General features: G+C 33.4%; 1 protein-coding gene across 2 annotated transcripts in view; it reads left to right on the top strand.

The window, feature by feature from the left end:
* The first annotated feature begins 3,144 nt into the window (after positions 1 to 3,144).
* The window catches only part of LOC140444933 (fatty acyl-CoA reductase wat-like), a 33,722-nt gene continuing 19,945 nt past the window's right edge, over positions 3,145 to 16,921 (top strand). The window contains exons 1-2 of one of the 2 annotated variants that reach the window (XM_072536639.1): positions 3,145 to 3,307; positions 14,485 to 14,861. In XM_072536639.1, coding sequence (XP_072392740.1) covers positions 3,295 to 3,307; positions 14,485 to 14,861 — 390 coding nt within the window. In that variant the 5' untranslated portion in view covers positions 3,145 to 3,294. The remainder of the gene's footprint in view (positions 3,308 to 14,484; positions 14,862 to 16,921) is intronic. The other variant, XM_072536638.1, reaches the window with a different exon arrangement.

A 16,921-nucleotide genomic window follows, 5' to 3' on the forward strand; every position in this document is an offset into this window, starting at 1 on the left:
TTGTGATCTGTTCCACACTCTGCCCCTCTTTTCACTCTGGTGTCTTTCACTTTGATGGAGCTTTTGTGGTTCATGATAATGTAGTCAATAATGGATCTTAGTTTTCTTGTCTCTTGAGTCCATGTGTACTTATGTATATTTTTGTGTTTGTAGAATCCGTTCATAATTTTCAAATCATTTACTTCACATAGTTCTACCAATCTTTCTCCGTTGTCGTTAATTGTGTCTTCTCCAAATGGACCAACTGTTCTGTCATTGTCTTTTCTTCCGACTCTTCCATTTAGATCCCCCACTATTATTATTTCTTGTTTAGGTTTTCTCTTATCCATTTGTTCCTGAAGTTGTTCGATAAATCGTTCTTTCTCATTGGCTGGACTGTCTTCCGTTGGACCGTATGTTGCTAGTATTATAATTTCTCTGCCATACATCTTGATTTTCAGTTTGGCAATTCTCTCGTTTATGGGTTCCCAATCGTCTATAGATTTTTCCCATTTCTTCTTTAGTTTATACTACAACGTTTTTTAGTTTATACTACTTTATACTACGTTTATACTACTTTAGTTTATACTACTACAAAGTTTATACTACAAAAATAATTATTGTGCAAGAGCTGCTGCTAGAATTTTTAATGAAACACACCACAATAGACATGCAGCTCATAAGTATCTGATTGAACTGATGCAGAAATCTAGAGCAACAGGGTCAGTTTGCAATAAAAAACATAACCGACAGGGACTCGTGAATAACGAAGCAATCCAAGTAGCCATTTTAGGGCAGGTTAATTTAAGGCGGATTGACACGATTCAAGAATGTTTGGATTCCAACTTGGACCAAGTGTACTTGTGCCAAGTTGGTTGCCACTGTTAAATAACTTGGATATCAAGTCAAGTCAAGTGATGGTGGAAGGTGTTCTAGCGGTTGCTGATATTAGCTTGAAATCCAGAAAAAAGGAATAAAAAAGAAAAAATGCCGCACTTCTAGCATTCTTTTTTTTATTTTTATTTATCCGTACATTCCATAATGCTTCCTCAGCTTCGTATAACTCAAAGAATCTAACACTCTCCCTTTCAGAGCATTTTCTTTTTGTGTTGCGCAACATCCAAGCAGACTTTAAGTTAACAAGCAGAGTAATCGGTGTACAGCCTTCCGAATCTTCCATAAATTTAAGTTTCATCCATAAAAAATTAAATTGGTATAAGAGTTAAAAGAAGAAGATTTTGATCGTTGACTAGAATTTTGCGAATTAATGATCCTTAACAATCCACAATTGTTAAGCAATATTTTCTTTTCGGATGAATGGCCATTTTCATTAAGTGGCCTGGTGAACAGACACAATTGCCAATATTGGGCTGAGAGTGATCCACATATTGTGCGTGAATTTCACACACAACATCCTCAAAGGATAAACGTACGGTGTGGTATCTTAGGTGATCACATTATCGGACCCTTCTTTATCACTGGAGACTTAAATGGGGCATCGTATCTTAAGCTACTTAGGCAAGTGGTTGATTGTATTAGAAGAATGGTAGAAAATCATGATAACTTTTCTCGTTGGATAGGTAGAAGAGGACAGATGATGGATTGGTCACCTAGGTCACCTTATTTAACACCCTTATACTTTTTCTTATGGCATTTAAAAACAAAAATTTATGCTACTCAACCAGAATCTCTGGATGATTTACGACAACAAATAGAGAATGAATGTCGATAATTAATTGAAGACGTGTTAAGCAATGTCAGAGAAGAAGTTCAAAACAGATTGGACTATTGTATAGAACGAAATGGCAGCGTTTGAAAAATTATTGTAAAAATTTTTGGTAGTGAACTGATTATTCGAAATCCTCCCCCCTTTTTAAATTTAATGTCTGTTTCGTCCCCCCGTTTTTTAAGTGTTTTTAAGTGTTTTCTGTGTGTCTTAAAGTGTCTCAATTTTAATTTTTAACTTTATATAGTGAACTTTACATCCATTTGCCACATATTACAAGATAACTCTATCAAAGAAATTTGATAATTACAAGCTAATCCAATTGCACACCCACACAATTTGTACATCTATTCTTATTCATTATCTTACAACTGTCACCTTCCAAAACAAAAATAAAAATCTCAATAAATAACACACATTTCATAAATATATCTCCAGAATAAATATAAATAACTTTTAAAGAACTTAATGGTATAGAACATTACTTTCATCAAACAAACAATTACATTTCACCTATCTCTACTTCATTGGATAAAATCTGTCTCCTCAAGAACTTCCCTGTTTACTGTTAAACAATTACAATAGTTGACTTGAGTTCTCCAATCAACAATACAAGATAGTTTAAACCATGTTCTTTCAACCATCAATTAATAGAGTACCGGCATGTAAGTAATGTTTTATTTATTTGTTTATTTATTAATTCATTACAGTTTAATAGACTATTTTACCAATTTGTGGGTCTTACCTTGTCTGCTTAAACATCTTATTCATTTTGAAAAACCACAGATATGTAATATTGGCATAATTACTGTAATTTATATAATTTATATCATCTATCTTTATTTTATCTTTATTAGACAACACCCTAATATGGGTTTATTATTTTCAGCATTTATTTAGCTTTGTATCGTGACCTGAAGATGCTTTGCATATTGTAGAAAGCGAAACCGGTTGTCTGATTAGTTAAATTAAATTGATTGTGAGTAAGTCTAATTTATTATTTCTTTTACCGGTTGTAATAAAATTGTTAAAAAAATATATTTTTTTTGCAATCCAGTTTTCTTGTTTTTGTATTTGTTTCTCTCATTAACTAATCACTTTAAGCAATGTCTCCACTTCAAATATTAATTGACGAGTTTTTGCGCTTTTTTTAAAAATTAAAAGTTCAAAAGTTTTTTAAGGTGAATAATTTTATCTGAAAAGCGCTGTATATCATCATGAAGAGAATATAAAACTGCACATATTCATAAAGTGAATATAAAAACTAAATTTGAAATTGTTATCACTAATCAATTGCTTGTCTAACCCTATAAGTTTTATCACTCATAAGTTTTCTCAAATACAGGTGCTGTGATGGTATATTTTCACCTTGAGATTGACTATTTTAAATAGTAACAAATCAATAATTCGATTAGTTTTCACTGTCCAGTGAGAAAAAAGCTAGTGGATTGGTACGCTGTAACAAGCTCGTCTCTATAGTTGTATTACTTCGTCAGTGGGGTTTGAGAGATGATATAGTGGGGAAATATTAATTTAAGTAGATTTGTGAACGGTTGTGAGTTACTTTTGCTCGAACAAATTAGCTGAAAATGACAATACCAGGTCAGTGTTATTAATTTCTTTTATTAATTTTTTTAAGAGTTATTTCACATTTAGTATAAAGTAAATGCACAATAAATAATATTTCAACGAACTATGTTTTACATGTTTGGGAGGTAATTTAGCTAGTGCCTCGCTGAATAATTCAAAATCAAAAGTTGTGTTTTTGAAATCGTCACAAAATATTACTATCGACAGTTTTTCAGTGTCTCACATTTTAATTTATTTAGCCTGTGTTGCAGAAGTCTTGTGGCCTATTTTGGCGTTTAGGTCTCCCATTAGTATAGTATAGTTCGTGGTTACCTCTTGTATGGCATTGTTAACGTCATCGTAGAAATATTCAACTTCTTCGTCTGTGTGGGCGCTGGTAGGTGAGTATACCTGGATGATCTCTAATTGAATTTTTTCGTTTACTTGTAAATAAGATATATAACTCTATCACTTATGCTTTTAAGTTTGAGTATATTCTTTGTATGCTTTTTATTTACCATAAATTCGACACCACCATTAGAAGACTCTCCTCTATAATGCAATATGTTTCCAGACAAAACAACCATTTGTTCTTCACCTTTTCACCGTACTTTGGATAATCTTCATAATATATAGGAATATAAGTATATCATCATCATTGGCTTTTACAACTCTTCGTGAGTTTTTGCCGCGTTTACTATTGCCTTCCATTGATTCCGATCCTGTGCTATTATTTCCCATGGCCTTACTTCCATCTTCTCCAGGTCTTCCCTGACTGCGTCTTTCCACCTTTTTCTAGGCCTTCCTGTCGATCTTCTACCATCTGGTCTTTCCCAAAACACATTGCTAATCAGTCTGTCGTCATCACTCCGTACCACGTGGCCTGCCCATCTTAATCTATTGGCTTTTATGTATCTTACGATGTTTCCTTTCCCGAAGAGAGTCTCTATTTCATTGTTGTATCTGCTTCTCCATTCATTTGTCACGCTGTCCCTGCAAAGACCATATATAATTCGCAGGATTTTGCGTTCCCATACTAATAGCTTATTGATTTCTTTCTTTCTCAATGTCCATGTTTCACTTCCATATGTCACTGCTGGTCGTATTATGGTTTCAACCTCCCGTTCTCCTGTGTTTTCACTGGTAATTGTTGCTCCTAGGTATTTGAATTCTTTGACCACCTCAAAATTATGATCGTTTATGGTAATGTTTTGTCTTATTCGCTGTCGTTCCTTTTTTGATACGACCATGTATTTAGTTTTTTCTTCGTTTATTTTCAGGCCTACGCTTAGTGTTGCCTCTTCAAAGTTCGATACTATATCCTTAACTTCCAGTGTTGCCTGTGCTACTGCATCTACATCACCTGCAAATGCGAGAATAATCTTTGCTCCTCTGGCAGTTATGTCTGGTTTGACTCTGGTATAGATTTTTCGCATTGCATATTCCAATGCTAGGTTAAATAGTAATGGGGACAGCGGGTCTCCCTGTCTGAGTCCGGTGCTTATGTCGAAAGCCTTTGAAGTTTTGCCTCCTATTCTAATTTGTGCAAAGGAATTGTTGACACACATTCGCGCAATCATGGTCAGCTTCTTTGGTACGCCTAACTCCATCATTGCACTCCACAGTTTTAAGCGATCTATGGAATCATATGCTTGTTTGAAATCTATGAAGATCTGGTGTACTTCTTTATTATATTCCCAATACTTTTCTAGCATTTGTCTGATGGTAAATATTTGGTCGATTGTTGATCTTCCAGGCCTAAAGCCGCATTGGTAATCGCCAATAATTTCCTCTGTATATGGCAGTAATCGTTTTAGTACAACTGAAGCTAATATCTTATATGTAGTACCGATTAGTGAGATTCCCCTGTAGTTGCCACATGTATCCTTTCTGCCTTTTTTATGTATTGGCACGATAATACAGCCACTCCATTCTTTTGGCATTATTTCTTGTTCCCAGGCTTCTTTCATTAATTGGTGTATTTTAGTTCTAAGTTCATGCCCTCCTTTTTTAATCAGTTCTGCATCAATATTGTCTAGTCCCGGGTATTTGTCATTTTTTAGGGTTTCTATCGCCGTGATAATTTCTTCCAGGCTTGGCGGGGGTACTTCTATCTCGGCCGTTTGGTACTCACAATTTGCTTTATTTCCATCCGCGTCTACCTGGACATTTAGAAGACTTTCAAAGTATTCAGCCCATCTTTCGATTATTTTATTTTCAGCTGTAATCATTTGCTCATTTTTATCTCTCACAAAGTTCGGTGTTCTTATATATATGCACCTTTCTTATGTTGTCTTACTTCTTTGTAGAATTTTTCATTTTGCTTGCTTCTGTGTTCACGTTCTACTTTTTCAATTTGTTGTTGTAAATGTTGTCTCTTTTTTCTCCTTACTGTTCTTCTGGCTAAGGCTCACTCTCTATTGTATTGTTCACGCTTTTCATCCGTCGGGTTTGCTAGGTAGTCGATTCTTCTTTTGTTTGCTTCTTTTAAGGTATCCTCGCATTCTTCATCAAACCATTTGTTTCTTTTTGCTTTTCTATAATATAAGTATATCGTCCTCCCTCAATGTTCTGGTGTTATATGTTGTCATAAACCATATTCTTTTCCGTTGTCGTTTGAAAGGTAGTCTAGTCGACTTCGGAGATCCTTAGCACCCTCTGTCGTTCTACCCCCGAGACTGCTACCATAGCCGGGTTTCAAGGAACTGTCGGAGAGGACCTTGCAATTTCTTCGCTACTCATTTCTGGGGATTCCTAGCCGTTTCTCTACCACATTGACCTGTGCGGCTGGGTAGATGGATGCTAGGAGGGGTTAGGAGATTTGGGGTCATTTTACAAGGATGATAGGTTGGCACATGGTACCTTCTCGGTTAAAGGGAGTGAGAGTGAAGCACGGTTCGCGTAGGCAGGGTCGTGAACTAACTTTACCGGGATCGTAAAGTGTGTCTATCTGCTATCTGTTCTAGTAGCAGGGTTTCTTATTCTAATGAAATTCAGTCTCCGCTCTTTTTTCTATGAAGCTGAAAAAGCCAACTTTATAGACAATTTTCGATCGTTTTGTCTATAAAGCTAAAATTTTTAGTTTCTTAGACTATATTTGATATATATTTGAATGAACTCTTTTCTATAAAGCTGAAACCAGAGCAGTTTTATAGAAGTTTTAGAAAATTTTGTCTAAAAACTGACAAAAAACCGTTTTCCGTCTTTCCGTACAATTTTTTGAAAATTATCTTTTACACAGACCTTCTCTTGATAATAACAAATACAACAAAAAAATAATTATCTAATTTGGTGAAACCGTTCTGAAGTTATACGTTTATAAATATTTCGGAAAAAGATTTTTTTTACATATAAGAATTTATTTACATATTATATTGATAAAGTATTGTGTACTTTAGCAAGAATCAGAAGTACTAAATTGGTCTTATTTAAACTTACTGAGCTCCCCACTCTGATCGAAAGATCAAATGAAACTATAACTAATAAACTAGTCACTAAATATGAACACAAAGAACACAGTATCTATTAAAAAAACTGCCAAAATTCAATGTTTTTTGGAAAAGATCTAAAAAAAACTTTGATAATTGTTTTTGACCCTTTTTGTTTGGTATCTATGGTTTAAGTAATTTTGCTTGTTAATACATACCTCTATGGAAGGTTGTCACTTCATCTTTTGCGCGGTCGTCTGATACTTCTTCTGATTGGTGACTTATCTCTTGCTATTTTGACTACACGGGTCTCCCCCATTCTGCTTATGTGCTTATTACATTCTTTTTTTCTATTTAGTGTCCATTCGTTTGTACACCGTACGTTACATTTTCTTCTAACGTATTCACTTCTCAATACTTTCATTTCTGATGTTTCCAGTAGCCTTTGCGTTGTGGCTGTGTCGGGTCTTGTTTCTGAGGCATATTATTATGTCATTATTGGTCTTACTTTGGCTTTATAAATCGTGTAAATCTTGACTTCATCTCAGTGTTAATGTGTCTGTTTCGCCATATAGTGTTATTAAGACATCCTGCCAGTCTATTTACTTTTTGTATTTGATCTCTCACTTCGTTGTCCAGGTCTCCATAGCTAGACATTGTAATTCTCGGGTATTTTATTTCCATTACTTGTTCAATACTGAGGCCAACAATTTCTATTTTACATCTGGTTGGTTCTTTGCTGACTACTATTGTTTTAGTTTTCTGAGATGAGATTGTCATATTAAATTCTTTTGCTCTTATGTTAAATCTGTGGACCAGTCGTTACAGACTATCTTCATCTTGGGCTATCAATATTGCGTCATCTGCGTAACAGAGTATTTTGATTTCTTTGTTTCCCATTATGTATCCTCTTCCTTTGTTAACACTTTTGGTGATTTCATTCATGATCAAATTGAAGAGCATGGGGCTCAATTAATCCCCTTGTCTTATTCCGCTGCCTATTTCTATAGGTTCTGTAAGTTGTCCATCTATTCTGACTTTCATTTTGTTGTTTTGGTACATGTTTTCGATAGTTTTTATAATATTTAGGGGAACTTCTCTATTATACAGAAGATGGATTACATCTTTAAGTCTTACTCTGTCAAACGCTTTCTTTAGATCAATCAGACACAGAAATGCTGGTCTATTATACCCTAGTAATTTCTCAGTAATTTGCTTTATAACGAATATTGCATCTGTACACGATCTTCCACTACGAAAACCCTGTCGTTCATCTGCTAAACTTATCCTCTGATTTATTAGCACTTGTAAAATTTTAGTTGTAAATTTTAGCGTAGTATTTAACAAGTTTATACTTCTGTAGTTTTTTGACTATTTTTATCTCCTTTTTTGAATAGTAGAATTAGTTCGCTCGTTCTCCATTTTTTCGGTATTTTATTATGATTTATAACTTTATTAATTAATGGTGTTAATTGTTGTGTCATTGTTGCTCCACAATATTTCAATAACTCCTTTGGTATCCCGTCTTTACCTACTGCTTTTCTGTTCTTCAGCTTTTCAAGTATTTTCCGAACTTCCTGTATATTTATATTCCATAGTTCTTCCTTTGTGGTAATTTCTGGTGTTTCCGGTTCTAGCGTCGTTTAGTGTTTCCTCTATGCAGAGGAAAAACATCCTCTGCATAGAGCTTTTTTAGGTAGTCAATCCAATTTAGACTTAATTTTTGTCCAGCTTTCTTCGATTCCATCACTTTCTGTAATATAATGTATTTCTGTGTTTTTCCGTTATTCTTTTTTGGAATAGGTATCTTGTGGAGTCATCCTGTAAGCTTTCGACTTTTATCTTTGTGTTGTATTCTGGTGTTTTTTGTTACATATACAGGGTGAGTCATAACTATTGGGACATAGACTAAGGACAGGCTATTTGGACCAAAATATGGCTATTGGGCCAAATATGCCTTAATAAAATGTTGCTGAGAAAAAAGATACAGGGTGTTAAAGTTAATTTTTGTTTTTCGTTTTTTGCTAATAGTTTCCCTGTATATTTATAAATTACTATCAAAATTGGCACAGAGGCATAATCTTAATAGTATTTTATTTACAATTTTATGTTTTGTCATAGAGGGCGCCACGTGGATCATTCCTAATGATCAAATTGAGTCTAAACTTTTTCTGATGAAACTTTTTAGTCATTTTTATTAGAAAATATGACGTAAACATAATTTTTACGTAAAATTGGTAGTCTTGTTTAAACATGATAATTTCAACCCTTTTCGATAAAAACGCAGTCGAACTGCTTCGAGTCTTAAAAAAGGATTTCAAATATTATTTCATTTATGAAAAGTATGCTTTGGACTGTCAGATAATTGTTGTTGGTAATAAATGTCATTTGTTCAGAGTAAATTATTTTTGATGTGACAGTGTAGTGTAATGTTGCATTTTTTAAAAGTAATTATTACTTTTTTTGATTGAAATGCCTCGTCACAATCATTTTAATAATGAAGAAATGCGAGATATGATTTGCGTATACGCACAAGAAAATTTTTGCGGTCGCTCGGCAGCCAGAAGATATGGTAGTTTAGGTGAAACTGGGTCATTTCATACTAAAAATCGGGGTGGTCGACCGAAACAAATCACACCTAATCAAGAAGATGAACTTTTGGTTCTAGTAGATGAAAATCCTGAAATAAGTTCACGACATCTATCAGCAGCAACAGGAGTAAGTCAGTCGTCTATTGTTAGAATTCTAAAAAAAGACAACCTCCATCCTTATCACTTCACTCCTGTTCAAAATTTACTTCCAACAGATCTTCCACGACGGTTACAGTTTTGCCAACGTATTCTGAATAAACATCGCAATGACAGACACTTTATTAAGAATATTATGTTCACCGACGAAGTAACTTTTACCAGACGAGTGGTTTTTAATTGGCGAAATAGTCATTATTGGGAAGAAGAAAACCCGCATGCTATTAAAGCTAGACATTTTCAGCATGAGCCTTATGTTCTTTCTCCGAATTTAAATGGAGATTCTTATTTATTCTTTTTGGAAACTACTCTTAGTGATATTTTAGATGATCTGTCACTGGATGTAAGAAGAAAAATGTGGTTTATGCAGGATGGAGCGCCACCGCATTTTTCATTAGCTGTTAGAAATCATCTTAATGACGTATTTCCTCAACGATGGATTGGCAGAGGCAGTGATTTTCAATGGCCACCAAGAAGTCCTGAGTACAACCCGCTAGATTTTTATTTTTGGGGACATATGAAGTCCTTAGTTTATACCAATGAAATTAATACACGAGGCGAACTTTGGAGATACATTCAAAATGCAGCTAATCTTATAAGGGGACAAAATAATATTTTTTTTAACGTCCGAAAATCCTTTATAAAAAGAATTAGAAAAGGCATAGAAATCGAAGGAGACCATGTAGAACATTTAGTTTGAGTTTTTGTGAGTTCTTTTAAGTTAAAGTGTATTTAGTTTTGATTTATCGTCAAAACGGAAACCTCACGTTAGTTGCAACTTTGTTTATTAGTTTGGTATTTGATAGTGAAATTGTAAATAAAATACTATTTCTTGTCTAAGATTATGCCTCTGTGCCAATTTGGATAGCAATTTATAAATATACAGGGAAACTATTAGCAAAAAACGAAAAACAAAAATTAACTTTAACACCCTGTATCTTTTTTCTCAGCAACATTTTATTAAGGCATATTTGGCCCAATAGCCATATTTTGGTCCAAATAACCTGTCTTTAGTCTATGTCCCAATAGTTATGACTCACCCTGTATGTGTTTTCATTCGGATTTCGCACAAAACCAATTTATGATCGCTTTCTATTTCTGCAGATGTTAGTGCTTTTACATCCAAGATTTGAGAGGGCTGTAACTCTATTCGACAGAATAAAATAGTCTATAATAGATCTTTGTCCTCTAATGTTTTCAAAAGTGTATTTGTATTGTTCTTTGTGAGGGAAAAACGTATTGCTAATACGTATTTAGCTTATGCTGCAGAGGTCCGTCAGAAGGTCTTCGTTTTTATTTCTGATATTTTCATTATATCGCTGTTTTATTCCTGGAACCATATCACTGCCAGCACGGGCGTTAAAATCACCGACAATGATTATATATTCATCATTTGGGGTCTCGTTTATTACAGTCTGAAGGTGTTCGTAGAAGTTTTCCCTTGTGCTGCTCTCTCTGTTATTCTCTGGTGCATAGATTGCTATAACATTTAGAGGTTTGACATCCAATTTAACTTTTACACTTACTATTCTTTCAGAGGTATATTTACATTCTTGTACTTGGTATAAAAATTTTCTGTGTACTAACAGGGTCGCTTAACTCCTTCTTTGGCTCTGGATTATTTCGCAACACCACTGTAAATCATGAGATAGTCATCTAGCATAATTTGACCCTTTCCTTTTTTCTTCGTCTCTTGTAATACACATAAATGTCTATATTTTTTTCTACAAGTTGTTTTGCTCTCTTATGTTTAGAGACTTTACGTCCCAAGTGACCGATGCGAAGTATATTTCTCGTTTTCCATAAATTCGTTGTTCTCTTTCTCGCGTTAGTCGTCATAATGAAATCATTCCTGTTCCTAGGCATAATCCTGTTTCTATCAGCTGAATGCTTTTACAATTTCAGTAGGGTGCTAACCTGGCTGTAGACCCCCTCCTCCTTTATCCGGGCTTGGGGCCGGCAAAAGTTCTGTCGAGCTACTCGATCCACCCAAAAAAACTGTTAAAACTATTAAATAAAACCAAAATAAAAAATCATTGGCTTGTATGTAGAAAATGCAGAGATATGGCTTGTTACAACTCGATCTTTATGGCAAAGTGTATGGAGAAAGAGGACCGGGCAGAATAATAATTTATTGGATCCAAAACAGAAGTAACAAGAAACGCACAATGTTTATTACATGGCTTTTCCGCATTTATGAATTAATACATTCATATCGACTGTTAAATCCAAATTTGTTTACAAAGGTCAGTGTGATATGTAAATTGATCCACTCAATTATCATAAGTTCCCATCTATAGATTTGATACTTTATCATTAGCTATTTAAATAAATTAACATACCTGAGAATTGAATGAATTTAATTGTAATTGGAAATTATTAGTATCGTATTGCAATAATAAATTACATATTATTATTATACAGTGTGTAAAAGCCAAATGGAATAAATTCATTATTTAGGTTACTGTACATATTTATAAAAAATCCCGAAACACGTCAAATTTAAATTATAACTTGACATTCTTTAACGTGAAAATGCAACCCCTACCTTCAACCCCCTTAGAATGACAGGTACAACCCCCAATTTTTCCAAATAGGAAGTATAGGCTTATGATATATCGTTTGAAAGGTCTTTTCATTCTCCATTTAAAAATGTTGTCGCTTTCAAGTTTATTAAGATTAATTAAGATAAAATAAATTAAAATCATGTGGTTACCGAAATTCGCTAAAATATACTCAAAACTTATTTCCCGTTTAGGTCTTGATAATGAGAAAGTGAACAAAAACCATAGCAATGTGGTTTTTAGATGGTAACCATTAAAAAACTTTAAAGAATTTCCGTGGCAACGTTATTTTAACACGCATTAGTAAATTGTTTTATTTAAGTTGTCAGTATTTTAATTTAAGTAAAAGGTTCGTTCAATTCAATTCTGAAAAATGGTTAGATTAACGGAAATGCATAAAATAACAGTTTTACAAATGATTGGTTACGGAGATAACACCCGAACACAGCAGAAAGTAACTCGCCTATTTCATGAGAAATTTCCTAATTTACCGCCTATATCCAAAGGAACAATAAGTAAAATAGAGAAGCAGTTTCGCGAGTTTGGTCATGTAAGGCAGATAAAAAAAGCAGCTGCCTATGCACTGAGTGATGAACTCAAATTAGATGTGTTGCTTGAATTTCAGGAAAATCCACATACATCGAGTAGACAGGCATCCACTACATTCAATGCTAGCCATACATCGATAGTAAACATATTAAAAGAAAATAAATTGCATCCCTATAAGATGATACCTACTCAGGAGCTCATGGAAGACGATTTTGATAGGAGAACTTTTTTTTGTGAGCAAATGATGGACATGTTGGATAACAATATTATCCAATTAGAAGACGTTATGTTTTCTGATGAGTGTACTTTTTCACTTAACGGTCATGCTAATCGGCAAAATTGCCGCTACTGGGCCACGGAAAATCCTCACTGGATGAGAGAAGAACACACTCAATACCCTCAAAAGGTTAATGTTTGGGCAGAAATTGTAGGAAACAATATCATTGGTCCCTTTTTCATTGAGGGCAACTTGAATGGCAACAATTATTTGGCATTACTTCAAAATGATGTCATTCCAACGTTGGCAAATTTATATCCTGATCCAGAAAACCCTCAAGTTCCAGCGAATACGATATGGTTTCAACAGGATGGAGCACCACCACATTACCAACTTAATGTCCGGCAGTACCTCGATACAATATTTCCCAATCGGTGGATAAGGAGGCAAGGATCGATTGAATGGCCAGCGCGATCACCTGATCTTACAGTATTAGATTTCTTTTTATGGGGATATGTGAAGAGCCATGTGTACAAAACTAAACCTTCTGATTTAAATGACTTAAAAGAACGAATAACGCTTGCGATTAGGTCGATTACGCCTGTTATGTTAAATAATGTTAGAAGACAGTTTTATTTGAGATTAGGATGTTGCCAAGACGTTCGCGGTGAACATTTTGAACATCTACTTCATTAACATTCATAGTTCTTTTTCGTGTTCTACATTTTATTACGTTTTGCATTACATTTTAGTTTTTGATTGTATTGTAGCGAATTTCGGTAACCACATGATTTTAATTTATTTTATCTTAATTAATCTTAATAAACTTGAAAGCGACAACATTTTTGAATGGAGAATAAAAAGACCTTTCAAACGATATATCACAAGCCTATAATCCTATTTTAAAAATTGGGGGTTGTACCTGTCATTCTAAGGTGTTTGATGGTAGGGGTTGCATTTTCACGTTAAAGAATGTCAAGTTATAATTTAAATTTGACGTGTTTCGGGATTTTTTATAAATATGTACAGTAACCTAAATAATGAATTTATTCCATTTGTCTTTAACACACTGTATGACAATGAAGTTGATAGACACGGAATTGAATTAGAGGTAAATATAGATAAGACGGATTATTTAGGGCAACAGCAATAATTGGTATTAGAAGAAAATTAATAGGATATAAGAGCTTGCACGGAATATACATATTTGTAAGAAGAAACCTCAATGAATTGGACACTGCACCGCCATTTATAATATAATTGTTTTATTATTTTTATTATAATAAATTTTTAAATACGTAATATATGTATAGAATAAAGTGACACTTGCATTTTATGGATTAAATGAATCTTAATTTTTCAAGTTTTTTTCTCATTAGGTACAAAAAATTAAAGTAAAAAGTAAATAGAATAAAAAGGATCTACTTTATGATGATTGATTAGAATTGCATAAGAAAATTGTATTAATATCTTTAAAAATGAAAATAAAATATAATATATTAACTTGCTGATCTTGAGCCGCAGATTGAGCTGCTACTAAAATATCGATATCCTGGCCAAAAATAAACCTACGAACATTTTTCCCAAGCTCAAAATGTTCTTTTTGAGTTCTTCTGCCAGAAGAAAATAAAATATAATAATTATTATTTTATTATAAGTTACTTACTTTTAACTTTTAATTTCTATGATCTTCTTTTTTTTATAGATCAGTTAAAATTTAATGATTTCGACCATGAAACAATACAAATCCAAGGATCAGAAAATAAATCACTTACCCAAATTCAAGAATTCTATAAGAACACAAACATTTTTGTTACCGGAGGAACAGGTTTTCTGGGCAAAATTCTTTTGGAAAAACTACTAAGGTCCTGCAATGAGCTCAACAGCATCTACGTCCTTGTGAGAAACAAGAAGGGCAAAAATGTAACAACGAGAGTAGATGAAATTTTTGAGGACGTTCTTTTTGACAAAATTAAAGTTGCATGTCCAAAGTTTATGCATAAGATTATTGGTGTTGCTGGAGATTGTTCGCTACCTGACCTTGGCTTGTCAGTACAAGATAGAAAAACTTTAATGAAAGAGGTAGGTGTTTTTATATAATTTTCTAATAATTACTGATATACAAACTTATCTAATAAGTCCTTTGTTGGATTTTCCACTTTTTTCGATCCTCCACTTGATATTTCCAGTCTGAATTTCTTGGATATGTCTCTAGAATACGTCTGCCTGTCTAATTTTTCATGGTCGCTATCTTCTTATCTTACATGCATAGCTTCTTAACCGTACAAAAAAAAACAACGAAAAAACCAAGCAGTAAAATTTAAAATTTATAACAAGTAAGCTCAAATCCGACTCGCTAGGACTAAACGCTGCGAATTAACCTGCTTAGAATATACTACGAGTTACTAATAGGTATAAATTGATATACCCACTATAACTAACGTAGCTCTGGTGAGATAAATGAATATAATTCATGGGTGCAATAAAACAATGAAATTTTAATGGTTGTGCTGAACAATCAACAAATCTCTAAAGGTGTAAGGGAACTATGGTGTAACGGGTTTCTCTTTCGAAGCGACAGACTCAGTAAAACACAGGTTGAAATAAAAATAAATCTATTAGGTTCAGCGAAAATACATAAATAAATATAAAATGTATTCTATGTCCCCGTCTGGATCCCGCTAGAGTGAATACCCCGGCAGACGCCTGTAAAAGAAAAATTACTTATTACTAACAAAGAAAATGGGATACGCGAATTCAATCGCACGCAGACTTGTGCTCGATTCCACTTCAATCCAGCGGAAGCGCCAAACGCACTCGCAATCGAAATGTTCGGTTGTGCAGATCCACGCTATACGGTAACGTTCAATGCACGATACCCAAGGGTTCTGCTTGATTGAGGACAGAGTATAATCAGAGAACAACCCAACACAGAGAAGCGACAGTCCTTTCAAGTTACGTGGCCAAGCCGCCAATGACAGCTAACAACCAGAAAATTAATAGTCAGTGGGCATATCACACAATATAAATTTTTAAGAGCGTAGGCGCAAAATTTCGGGCCAATGTTTTTTAAATGCATTCATTTTTTCCGAATCCTGAAAAAACTAATAAGTATTTTTGAAAAATTTAAACGCAGAGTGAAAGACTACATTATTACTGAGGGCCGAAAGTCCCTGAAAACTTCTATAATGTTTATTTTAATAAGTTACAGGGGTGAAAAAAAAAAAGAGAAAATTTAGTGTGATTTTTAATTTGAAATATCTCATTCAAAAAAACTTTTTGTTTATTCTAAGGGACTTTCGGCCCTCGGTAATAATGTAATCTTTCATTCTGTATTTAAATTTTTCAAAAATATTTGTTAGTTTTCTCAGGATTCAAAAAAAAATGATTGCATTTAAAAAGAATTGGCCCGAAATTTTGCGCCTACACTCTTAAATCAAATTGAGCATTTATGTTCACTTTCAATAAATATGAAATATTGCACTAAATAGTTACCTGCAGGGCCGACTTTTGTTGACATTCTTAATGGTGTAATTATTTTTTATTTACAAAAGGTAATTTACTGATGCCACCCGGCTGTCGCGGAAGTTACGCTAAAACGTCTTTTGCATTAAAAACATTATCTTCAAAATGCAGTTCACAAATCCTATAATTATTATAAAGTGAATCCATTTTGAATAACAAATCTTCTCGTCTGCAAGCTTCTATCCACACTTTGGCACTACAAATTTTTAACAGAACAAATTTTAAACAAAGAACTTTTTCTGTATTTATAAATAATACTTTATTACTTACAATTATAAGAGTATTAGCACTGTTATTCTATGGTATTAGTATATTCTAAGTATATTGTAAGTAATGAAATATTTAACTTTTGTCAATATCTAATCTTAATAAATTTTCAGTTTTCTCCTGATGAAGTCACAAAAGTGTCACTAAATATTGAGATATACAACAAATAAAGTTTTAATATTTTTTATTTGTAATTCCCATTTAAAACTCCTAAATATTTTATGTATTTCGATCCATATATTTGATCTTTTTTATTTATATTTAACGAATTAAAAATTGGCAGACAACTTTTGTATATAGCAAAAAGTAGATGAGTACCTATTTAGTTTTTTCATAATTTAATGTAAGTT

This window comes from Diabrotica undecimpunctata, chromosome 7, assembly GCF_040954645.1.
Source record: "Diabrotica undecimpunctata isolate CICGRU chromosome 7, icDiaUnde3, whole genome shotgun sequence".
NCBI classification, from domain to species: domain Eukaryota; kingdom Metazoa; phylum Arthropoda; class Insecta; order Coleoptera; family Chrysomelidae; genus Diabrotica; species Diabrotica undecimpunctata.